General features: G+C 43.4%; 1 protein-coding gene across 5 annotated transcripts in view; it reads left to right on the forward strand.

Moving 5' to 3' along the window:
- The window catches only part of Rpap3 (RNA polymerase II associated protein 3), a 34,106-nt gene extending 22,307 nt beyond the window's left edge, over nt 1–11,799 (forward strand). For all 5 annotated transcript variants that reach the window (XM_028891880.2, XM_028891879.2, XM_037197405.1 and 2 more), the window contains exons 11-17: nt 1,537–1,607; nt 1,717–1,818; nt 4,077–4,303; nt 5,705–5,891; nt 6,826–6,923; nt 7,295–7,395; nt 11,569–11,799. In XM_028891880.2, coding sequence (XP_028747713.1) covers nt 1,537–1,607; nt 1,717–1,818; nt 4,077–4,303; nt 5,705–5,891; nt 6,826–6,923; nt 7,295–7,395; nt 11,569–11,654 — 872 coding nt within the window. In that variant the 3' untranslated portion in view covers nt 11,655–11,799. The remainder of the gene's footprint in view (nt 1–1,536; nt 1,608–1,716; nt 1,819–4,076; nt 4,304–5,704; nt 5,892–6,825; nt 6,924–7,294; nt 7,396–11,568) is intronic.
- Nucleotides 11,800–12,016: the final 217 nt, after the last annotated feature.

Here is a 12,016-nt window from a genome sequence, read left to right on the forward strand (position 1 = left end):
CTTTGCTTGCTTACGTTTGAAGCAGGGTCTTTGATACAGCCCTGTGGGCTGTCCTGGAGCCAGTGTCCTCCTGCCTCTGTCTGCCGAGTGCGGGATGGAAGGCGTGTGCCTGCACACACTGCTGTCTTCTCTCAGTCTCGTATGCACCCCTCCTCTTCTCCTCCTCTGTGATTTTGTCCTGAGGCCCCTCCTCTCCTCCCCTGCGATCTTGTCCTGTTCTCTCTTCAGAGCACTGACTTGTCTGCTGCTTGCGTCTCTTTGTTGCCTTTGCCCTTTGCTCCTTCATCTTCGGATTGTTCTTCTTCACTTTTTGTTTCCTTGGAAGTCTGTGCTGGCATCTCAACTTGACACAAGCCAGAGTCATTTGGGGAGAGAAAGCCCCAGTTGAGAAAATCCCCTACCACATTGGCCAGTAGGCAAGCCTGGGGTACATTTTCTTGATTGTTAATGGATGTGTCAGGGCCCAGCTTACTGTGGGCAGTACCACCCCTGCGGGCCTGAAGGTCCTGGTTCTATAAGAAAGCAAGTTGAGCAAGCCGTGGGGAGCAAGCTGGTAAGCAGCACCCCTCCATGGCCTCTGCATCACTGCCTGCCTCCAGGATCTGCCTGTTGGAGTTCCTGCCCTGACTTCCTTCAGTGATGGAGTGTGACCTGAGGATTTTAAGCTGAAATAAACCCTGTCTTCCCCGGTTTGCATTTGATCGTGGTGTTCTATAACAGCAATAGAAACCCCAAGGCAGAGTCCTGGGGGTGAAATCCAGGCCCTGTGCTAGTGTTTCTTGAAACTGTTTTTTTGCGGGGAGTGGGTTGGGAGTGTTTGAGACAGGGTTTCTCTGTCTAACCATGCTGGATGCCCTGGAACTCACTCTGTAGATCAGGCTGTCCTCCAACTCACAGAGATCCGCCCGCCTCTGCTTCTCAAGTGCTAGGGTTAAAAATGTATGCCACCACCAGTCAGCTCTTCCAACTTTATGATGTCACTATTTACAGAATAAATTTTCAGGCTTTTTCTTTTCTGATATGTACATTTAAATTGGCATTGCTTTCCAAGCCAGGCTTTAGCTGTAGCCCATTGCTTTTAGTTTTATTAAGTTGCGGTAAGATTGCACAACACTAAATTTGGTATTTTTACCATTTGAGGTGTATATTTTCAGGAAAAGTACATTGTCAGTGTTGTGCAACCTTCTGTCTGCTTCATTCAAACTTCGTGTGTCAGATACTAATGTTCACCTCACTCTTCCCTTAGCTAGCTCCTGGTATCACTCTTTTTCTGTGTCGTTAACCCGTTTCACCATTATTACTGCTTTTTTGAGACAGGGTCTTACTGTATAGCCAGATTGGACTTGAACTCTTAAGCCTCCCAAGTGCTGGGATTACAGGCATGTGCCACCACACTGGACCACATTTGATCATCTTCGATATGCTACATAGGTGGACTCACAACCATATTGTTATGTCTGGCCTGTTTAACCTAGCATGTTTGGAATGTCATAAAAGTAATTTCACTATTTCGTTGTGTTTTAAACTTCTCATTAGACTTTGAAACTGTGTTACTTCTGGAACCTGGAAATACACAGGCAATCACCGAACTTTCCAAAATTAAAAAGGTACCGTATTTCTTCACCAAAATATCGTTATATCATCTGATACATAAATTTGTTAGTTACATAATTAGCTTAAGGATATTTTGATAACTATTACACATTTATTTTCAAGGAATTAATTGAGAAAGGACATTGGGATGATGTCTTTCTTGACTCCACACAAAGACACAATGTGATAAAATCTGTAGATAATCCGCCTCATCGTGGGTCACCTGTAAGTAAAGCACTCTCATTTCTCTCTGTCCTTAAATGTCATTGTTACGTTATTAGCATTGGAGACAAACTTTGAACTAGGAAACTTAAAAGATATTGAAAACTCTTGATGTACCTATTTAATACTCTTTTAACAAATGCTTCATAGAACACATTGACAAAATTAGGGAGAATTCTTTCTAGAGTACTTTATATTTCATTTACACATTTTTATGTACTTTTTCTTATATAAAGGAATTTGAGTCAGTTTTATATTTTGTTATCGGCTCAACTTTGTCCTCCATCTCTGAAATTTTGTTTGGTATTGACCATTGATGATGCTTTCTGATGTGTTTTTAATCGATTGATTCTTCCATGTCTGAAATTTCCGTTTGGATCCTTGCTGAGTTTTTCCTTTACTGATTATTTCTCTCACTTTGGTAACTTCTTGTCCATGTCCCGAATTGATTTCCTTGCCAGTTTATTTGGGTCCATTATATAGTCATTGGTCCTTTTGGGGGTAGAACTCAAGTTTCTCTGGCATTTCAGGTGCGTCAGCATCTTTGATTTTTTTATCTAGGAAGTGTCATCTTGGTTGGGGTACGCCATAGTGGAGTGCTCTCACGGTTTTTGGTATTTCTTTTTTTTTTTTTAATTAATTAATTTATTTATTACATACATAGTGTTCTGTCTGCATGTATGCCAGAAGAGAGCACCAGATCTCATTACAGATGGTTGTGAGACACCATGTGGTTGCTAGGAATTGAACTCAGGACCTCTGGAAGAGTAGCCAGTGCTCTTAACCTCTGAGCCATCTCTCCAGCCCCGGTTTTTGGTATTTCTTTTATGGTGTTTGGGTGTCATTTGGGATGTATGTGTCCTGTGGATTTTAGTTTTCCCTTGCTTTTGTCTGTCCTAATGGATTGTCTTTGCTTGGAGTTACGTTCAGGAGAAAGCTGACATACGTGGTTTTCACTGCTGAGAGTCAGGGAGCACTAGTGTTGGCAGAGAAAGCGTAGTTCATGGCATTCTTGTGTCAGAGTCGAGGGTCTCAGCATCTAAGTAGTGAATGAGGGGAAGTGGGGACGCAGGGAAGAGGGGTAGAGAGTGAGGGGAAGAATATTGGAGGTTGGAAAGCAGTAGAGAAAATGCTGTCTGTTAGGTTTAGAGAAAAGAAGGACAGACATAACTGCTCTTTCCAATGAGACACACGTTACAGAGTAACTGACAGTACAAGATGGTAAATACTAAAAAAAGGCAAAAATTAAAAAATAAAACAAATGTTAAAAAAAGAAAGAAAACACCAATAAGATGGCCTAGTGGGTAGAGCACTTGTTGGCTCTCTGGGATTCAGAGTGGGAGGAAAGAACTGTCTTGTCCGTGGTCTTCTGACCTCCACATGACCTTCCCAGGAGATAAATGTAATAAAAGATTAATGCAAACAAGGACGGGCAGTCGGGCCAGGGAGATGGCTAGGCAGGGAAAGCAGTAGCTGGGCAGGCCTGTTGACTTGTTTAGTCCCTGGAATCCACGTGCACAGCTGGACTGGGGGTGCACGTCTGTGGTCCCAGCATCCTGACACAGTGTCCAGAAGCTCCTGGGCAGCTGCTCTGGAGAACACCGTACAGCAGCAGACTCAGGAGCAGCTTGGCCTGTCTGGTTCTTCCTTGGTCAGTTGTGAATGTTACTAACCTGGAAGACCGTTTAGGATTACCCTACCAACCTTTTAAATGTGGTTTGGCAGATGTGTGTCCTGCCTGGGTCTATCCAGCTGTCATGCACTTGCACGTGTACTTAAGGTTCCCTATGCCGTGCTGCTCCTGTGTGCCCCTGGGCTGCTTCCCTCCACCCACAGACACCCTTAGGACGGTCCCTGGTAGCGTCGAAACTGGTGCGCACACAGGGTCCTGTACTGGCCGTCCTCAAACCCCTCCCAGGCGACCGACCGGCCTGTTCCACACCTCCTCCCTCCCTCCCCATGTCTGCCCTGCAGCCTTTTTCCTACTTTCCATTCCTGCTCTTGGAAGCCTGAGCTTTCACCTTGTAACTGCTATAATGTACATCCCTTGCTTCCCATTTAGGTGCCCGGGGTAGGCAAATAGCTTTTTATTGTTTGTATTCTCAGACATACTATGTTCCTAAATCTGTCTAGCCAGCAAATTGATTTACTTTTAACTGGAATATTAGCTGTAAGAACACAGCAGTCTTTTTAGACTTGTGACCTTAGGATGGGAACGCTTTTAATACATTGATTTAAAGAATCGATCTTAATTGTTTTAGAAAGCACTCAAGAAGATTTTCATTGAAGAAACGGGCAGGTTGATAGAGCGCGTTGATGCGACAGACGGCGGTGCTGCTGCTCCGCGGAGCACTGGAGCCGGTGCGCCCGCGGCCATGGGCACCGAGAGCAAGAAGAACCCAGGCCAGGGGGGCGCCTCGCCCGCAGGCGATACTCCAAGAGCCAAAGTGTTGAAAATAGAAGAGATCAGTGACACTCTGGCCCTGCAGTGAGTAGCTCCTCTTATGCCAGTCTCTAATACAGTAATTGGCTACAGAAAGACTTCTCCTTCGCGCTCATCACTGAGCTCACCACTGCTGTGTGAGCGGTGACTGTCTGCAGGCTCCAGTTTGCTTTTCTGTCTGCACTGTGAGGTTTTGCTTAGGGAACAATCATTCCTTTACCAGAGGGAATTTACAGGTGATTTAGAGGAGAACAAAGTATCTTGATTCTTTTTGTGTGTGTGTGTACTTTATTGAGATAGGGTCTGTGTAGCTCTGGTTGTCCTGGAACTCACTCTGTAGACTGGGCTGGCCTCGAACTCACAGAGATCCACCTGCCTCTGCCTCATGAGTACTTGGATTAAAAGTGTGTGCCACCACTGCCTGACTTGATTCTTGATTAAATTGATTTTGCTTATTTTCTTCTCTAGAATTTCAGTATATATTTATTTTACTATTGAGAGAGAGAATATGAGAATGAATATTTGATACAAGTCAGCATCATAAAAAAATGAAGAGTTAATCTTTGAGTTTGAGGCCATCCTGGTCTATAGAACGAGTTCCAGGACAGCCAGGGCTACACAGAAAGATCCTGTCTCAAAAAAGCAAAAAAAGAAGAGTTTAAATGTTACCATTTGTTACATCCATCAATACTGAAGACTGTTGAATACTCTTAATATAGTTTAGAACTGAGACTATATCAGGGACGAGGGGCCTCAGCTATAGAGGCAGGGATAGGGTGGTTGTGGAAGCTGGGTGAATTAGAACACAGTGTAATGATGTCTGTATGCAAATGCCTTAGTGAATCGGTCCTGTCTGTATTCTAACTTAAATTAATTTCACACTGTTTCCTTACTGATGTCGGTAGAGAAGACACAAACCCACCGGGTCAGCTTGGGCTACTGTTGGTCTTACATTCTCACTCAGTAAACACAAAGTTTGTCTGTTTTACTTGTTGACCTTTAGTAGTAGTTTTATTTAAGGTGGTGTATGGATTATTCAGAAATGCTGACTAGGTGGCTTTACAGTGAAGTATTTCTTCCTCCTTAAAATATCTTGAAGCTGTGTTAATTCAGACTTCTGAAAGGCTGAGTTGTACTAGATAAAGATGATGCTCTCAAAGAGTGGCCTAGCTTATCACCCAGCAGGGGACTGCAGCCAGCCATTCATAGCCAGAAAGTGAAGATTTGTTTGCAAGAACAGACAGACAGACAGACAGACACACACACACACACACACACACACACACACACACACACACACACACACGTTGAAAGAATTGAACACTGTCAGAATGCAGATAGGAATATTAACGTAGTCCGAAGTTAGAAATTTCCCATTGCTCTTTCTTTATTGGATTTTGGCTGTTTCTTCTTTAACTGATTGCCTAATGCTCTAAAATACTCCAGACCACAGGTCGATTTGAAGCAGGACGTGGGCCAGTCTTTCAGTGAGAAGATCTCTGTGAAGGTAGAGCAGACACCGGATCAGTTTGCCACGGCTGTTCTGCCTCCAGTTCCTGCTAACTCCTTCCAGCTCGAGTCTGACTTCAGGCAGCTGAGAAGTTTCCCAGATATGTTGTATCAGTATTTAAAGGTAGGCCGGAGGGAGCCAGCGGCGCTCCTGGGAGCAGGGCAGAGACTTTCTTCTGGCTGCAAATACAGCAGTGCTACATTTGCCTTTTGTGTAATGAAACTGCAGAAAATGCTTATGTGTACATGGACAGACTCCTGGACGTGCTGTAATCAGGGACGTGAACTGTGTGCGAAATTCCAGGGCCTACAGTGACTTCAAGTCTAATTCACATTTTATAGCCTAAGCTTTAATATTCATCTTCCAAGGGAGTGGGGACTAAATCCAGAGTGTCTTCTGTGTGCCAGGCATTGCTTGCAGTACTGGGCCTTTATTTTCTTGAAAGTGAGCTTTAGTTTGCCTCAAGAAAAGAAGTTAGATCACATGAATTCAGCAAATCATAGATTAGTGTAGTCTTTAAGTGTAATAACACTGCCTTATACTTTTATAGTGAACAGTTACTTCAAGTAATATCTCAATCAAGTCTGCCTTTATCTCTACTTAAAATTGTAGTTTGGGAATGCTCTTATGGGGGGGTGCATCTCTCTTCATGGATTTTTCTGTTTAAATTATAAATTTTTAATTGTGTGTGTATGTGTGTGTGTGTGTGTGTGTGTGTGTGTGTGTGTGTGTGTGTACACATAAGAGTGTATCAGAACCCCTGGAGCTGGAGTCATAGGCAGCTGTAAGATGCCATGGGGGTGCTGGGAATTGAACTTGGTTCCTCTGCATTCGCAGGAAGCACTCTTAACTGTGAGTATCTCTCCAGCTAAGAGCTGTGACTATCTTATGTCCCTATCACTTCCATCCTTTCAGAGTTGTGTCTAAATAAAACCTCACTATTTCTCATTAAATATTAGTGTTTAGTAATTATTCATAATATTTTACCTGAGCAGTTATTATATAATACATATAATATGAATGTTGTCATAATTCAACTTTCTCTTATTTTTCCAAGAAAATCGAACCGTCTTTGTATCCGAAGTTGTTTCAGAAAAACCTAGATCCAGATGTATTCAATCAAATCATTAAAATTTTGCATGACTTTTACATTGAGTAAGTTGAATTTTTTAATTGTATTCTCACTTTGTAATGTAATGTCCAGTGATTTGGAAAATTCATTCTCTTTGATCTTAATATTGTGTACATAACAGCATTAGGTTCCTAGTAAGACTTACTGTTAACTGAAATGAAGAGATGACCAGAACAAACCATTAAGTAGGTACCGTCTAAATGGGGAAAGACCTCTGTTTAGAGAAGAGTAGTGTATGAAGTACCCTGTGTGAGAGACAGCAATACTCCATGCTGTGCTCCTGTTTATTGTACTGGAATGTCTTCAGTCGGGGGAAAGTGAAGAACTTGTTGTTATGAGAAAAAATATGGCTGTCTATAACTAATCATTTGTGTTTATGTTTGGACTATTTCAGGAAAGAAAAGCCGTCTCTCATCTTTGAAATCTTACAGAGACTTTCTCAGCTGAAAAGGTTTGACATGGCAGTGATGTTTATGTCCGGACCTGAGAGGAAGAGTAAGTTCTGAGAAAGCAAGCTTTCCTGCCCCTCCTCACCCTCCTCTGCTGATTTGTTATTACTGGCTGTTTACTATGTGCAAGATACCCACCATCAACTCTAAATTACTTATAATTAAGTTCATTGATGTGCAGTTGGATTACATGCAGTTGAAATTGTATTGTGGTTGTTGGCAGTATTTTCAAGTGTAGATACTATTACCATTCTCTAAGAGAAGGCAGCCAAGGTGTGGGGAGCTTAAAGGTGTTTACCAAGGTTAGAGTCAGGAAACCATGCTGGAGCTCCTAGCCCAGGCTGTCCAGTTGTGGTGTGGGCCCTTCTTGGAATGTAGTCATTGGAATGTAGAGATTGAATGCCACCATTGTGGAGCACGCAGAGGCTCCGGCCACAGAACTGGGTACTGGGTGTGTCTCATCCTTGAGTGATTTCAGCTGAGTTCTAAGTGCAGAAGGTGGTTAGACAGAGTAGGGAACAGAAGCCTCCAGTCGAGGGATCAGCATGTGCTGGAGGTTTAGACAGTCACCCCATAGCATCCAGAGCATTACCAGTGCAGTGCAGCTGGGTTCTAGGTTGGGTCAAGAGTGGCAGATGATGACCCTGAATTCTAGCCCTTATTATACCACAGTGAGGCACAACAATCAAACTCTGTAAAAATTTCAGTTATTCAGAGTTTGGGGGTCTATTTTTAGGCAAAAGGTAAATCATTCAATTAAAAGAATTTTTTTTTTGTTTTTTTTTTTAAGACAGGGTTTTTCTGTGTAGCCCTGGTTGACCTGGAACTAGCTCTGTAGACCAGGCTGGCCTCGAACTCACAGAGATCCGCCTGCCTCTGTCTGCCTCCTGAGTGCTGGGATTAAAGGCGGGTACCACCAAGATTTCTTTTTTAAAAGTTTTTAAAATTTATATATGTGCACCATATGTATGCCTGGTGTTGGGGAGGCCAGAGCTAGAGTTATAGGCAGTTTTGAGCTACCTTGTAGGCATTGGAAATCGAACCTATGTCCTCTGCAAGAGCAGCAAGTCCTTTTAACCTGTGAGTCATCTCTGCTGGCCATGTTTTTGTTTTATCTTTGAGACATGGTCTTACTGTGTAGCTCTGGCTGGCCTAGAATTTACCAGGTAGATTAGGCTGACTTCCAACTTGAAGCAGCCCTCATGAGTGCTGAGTGCTAAGATTACAGGCATGTACTACCTGTACTACCATGCATAGCTAAGAATGCTAACTTTTTAAGTTTTAAAAATTAGCAAAAGCTGGAAGTGGTGGCGCACACCTTTAATCCCAGCACTCAGGAGGCAGAGGCAGGTGGATCTCTGTGAGTTCGAGGCCAGCCCGGTCTACAGAGTGAGTTCCAGGACATCCAGGGCCATACAGAGAAACCCTGTCTGGAAAAAGTCAGCACAATCTTCAATGTGCCATTTCAGATGTTCCCTGCACTAAGCATTTGGGAGCTCCTCTTGGGTCCTTGTTTCTAGTTGTGATACACAAGGGTTCTCAGTCAGCACGCTAGGCACACTCAGCTGGATGTGGTTGTAGCATGAATCTTAACAGGTCTTATTAATAAAAAACAAACCTGGAGCAGGTATTGGGGTGAATGCTGGAAGATCAGAAAAACAGAACAAGCCACAGCTACCTCACCTTGCCAGTTCCTCAGCTGATCCTGTTTCCTCAGACTGGAAGCCTCTGAGTCCTCATCCAGAGTGAATCTCAGCTGAACTGGTGTTCAAAAGCCTAAAAGCTTAACCAGCCAAAAACTTAACTAGCCAAATGCTTCCAATTTCTGGTTTTCACGCCTTATATATCTTTCTGTTTTCTGCCATCACTCCCTGGGATTAAAGGCTCACTTCTTGGGATTAAAGGCATGTGTCACCATGCCTGGCTGTTTCCAATGTGGCCTTGAGCTCACAGAGATCCAGAGGGATTTCTATCTCTGGAATGCTAGGATTAAAGGCGTGTGCTACCACTGCCTATTTCTATGTTTAATATTGTGGCTGTCCTGTTCTCTGACCCCAGATAAGTTTATTAGCATGCACAATATTTCGAGGAACACAATACCACCACATGTGGTGGTACATGCACTGTGGTCTCTGCTCTCTGGAGGATGAGGTAAGATTTTGAGTTTGAGGCCAGCCTAGACTACAACAGGGAAACCCTTTTTGTTAAGAGCAGCAAGAGAAAGAGTCTCTTACATCAGGAAGTATACAGGCAGGGATTCAAAAGTAATTAGGGCTGGAGAGATAGCTCAGTGGTTAAGGGCACTTGGTGCCCTTGAGGACTTGGGTGCAGTTCCCAGCACCCACATGGTGGCGCATAATTATCTGCACTCCAGTTGATAGTCTATGCTGCCCTCTTCTGACCAGGCATACATGGTGCACATATGTACATGCAGGCAAAACACTCATACACATAAAGTGAATCTTAAAAAAAAAAGGAATCTAACTCAAAAGTTTCTCTTTTATCTTTTGAAAAGAATTTTAAATAATTTGAGAATATTTTCATGTTAGTGTAAGAGTGTGTTTACTGTGTGTGTTGATATTTGTATGAATGCGGGTTGTCTGGGGGCAGCCTCTGGTGTCCGCCCTTGTCTTCCATCTTGCTCGAGGCAAGGTCTCTTGTTTGCTACTCCATACACTAGGCTACCAGCCCTTGAACTCAGCGATTCTCCTGCCTCTGCCGTCTCGTGTTCACTACAGTATCCAGCATTCTGCAGAGTCCGGGGATGTGGTCCTCAGGCATCTCTGGCAAGTTCTTTATCTCCTCAGACTCTGTTTTATCCTTTTTTTTTTTTTTTTTTTCCCCTGAATAGGAAACAGAAAAACCTGGGGATATTCAGGACTCACCTAGGTATAGACAGTCATTCTGGATTCATGTGAAGAGAAAGTATGTCGAGACCAGCTGGCCTTACAGCTTCATGGAGCCTAGTAAATAGTGATGTAAATTCACTAAAGAGCATGAGTCATGGAGTCACAGATCATGCATCGTTGGCTTAGGTTTTTATTGTTATTTTTCCTTTGTTTTGAGACAGGTTTTTGTGCATCTCAGGCTAGCCTTTATTTGTAGCCAAGGATGACCTTGAACTTCTGATCCTCCTGTCACTGGGAGTGTTGGAGTTGGCTCACTGTTCTGGGTGTTGAACCCAGGACTTCATGAATGGGAGGCACTCTGCCAGCTGAAACACATCCCTAACCCTCTGCGTTAGCTCATCAAAACCATTTCTCTCAAATTCCTAATCAGTATTGCTGTTATTACTATTCTGACTCCATTTTCTGACATTTTTAAAAATCACGACACTAGCTTTGCATTTTAAAAGTCACCAGTGTGCGCAGGTTTGCATTCATGTATAGGTCAGAAGACAGCTTTTCCATCTTGATGTGGGTGCTGGGGATTGAACTCAGCTCATCTGGCTTGCGTGGCAGCAGGTACTTTCACCTGCCGAGCCTGTTTGCCGAACTCTTTCCCTCAGGGCCTTGTGTCTCCAGTCTTGACCACCTCCTCTCGTGTCTTCATGGCTTCACTCAGCTGTCACTTTATTGCTGTAGACTCTGGTTAGAGTTATTTCCTGCCTCCCACATTCGTCCCCTTCCCTGTCTTCTCTCCCTGCTTTGGTTTTCTTTCTAATACATGGTTATGACACTTTTACATATATGCATTTATTTCCTTTTCTCAGACAGAAAGAAAGCTCCATAAGAGCAGGAATTCTGCCGTCTTCCCTAGGCCTTAGTGCTGGTGCATAGCACATGAGTGTCTTTCCCTCCAGTAGCCTAAGTCCAGGGCGGACTCTGAGGACGGGAGCTGCCTCTTCAAGTCACCCTCCAGCAGGGCCCCGTCTGCTGAGTGAGACAGGAACACGTGGAGCCGTTCTGCTGTGACAGCATTCAGAAACGTTAGCTCCAGGGACCTGCTTTGTTGCCACTGTCGGGGACAGTTTGGTCCAGTCTAGTGCTGAGAAGCATGAGCTAGCTGTCACAGTGTTAGCCAAGTGTTGAGTGTGACGGCTTAGATTGACGTCACCTAGGGTGTCAGGGAAATGTGTATGGTAGTAAGATACACAAACTAGAATTTATGAAAAATGTTAATTATTGCTTTTATTTGAGAGGTCAAATTAATCTCTTGAATTTATGTTTTGCATGGTTTTTTAAAATGAGAATGATATACAATCTGTTTTCTTTTTCAGTCACAAATGTATTATTCAATCACTTGGAAAAATCAGAATTGAAGGAGGATTCTGTTGAAGAACTCAAGAAAAGATATGGTGGCTGATCACGGTGGCTGAGGTGGTCTTTGTCTTTGTCTTTGATGTGTACATTATTTTTCTCACTGAAATCAAGTGTTTTGTTTGACTTTTTAAGAAAATGAAATTGGCCAGGCAGTGGTGGCGCACGCCTTTAATCCCAGCACTTGGGAGCCAGAAGCTAGTGGATCTCTGTGAGTTCAAGGCCAGCCTGGTCTACAGAGTGAGTTCCAGGACAGGCACCAAAACTACACAGAGAAACCCCTGTCTCAACCACCCCCCCCAAAAAAAACAAAAGAAAGAAAATGAAATTGTATCTGAGAGGACTTTTGTTTCAATGGTGTTAATTCATGTAAAGTGTACTAGCGAGAAATGTTTCAATAAAGTAAGT

Source organism: Peromyscus leucopus, chromosome 20 (genome assembly GCF_004664715.2).
Source record: "Peromyscus leucopus breed LL Stock chromosome 20, UCI_PerLeu_2.1, whole genome shotgun sequence".
In the NCBI taxonomy this organism is placed as follows: Eukaryota; Metazoa; Chordata; class Mammalia; order Rodentia; family Cricetidae; genus Peromyscus; species Peromyscus leucopus.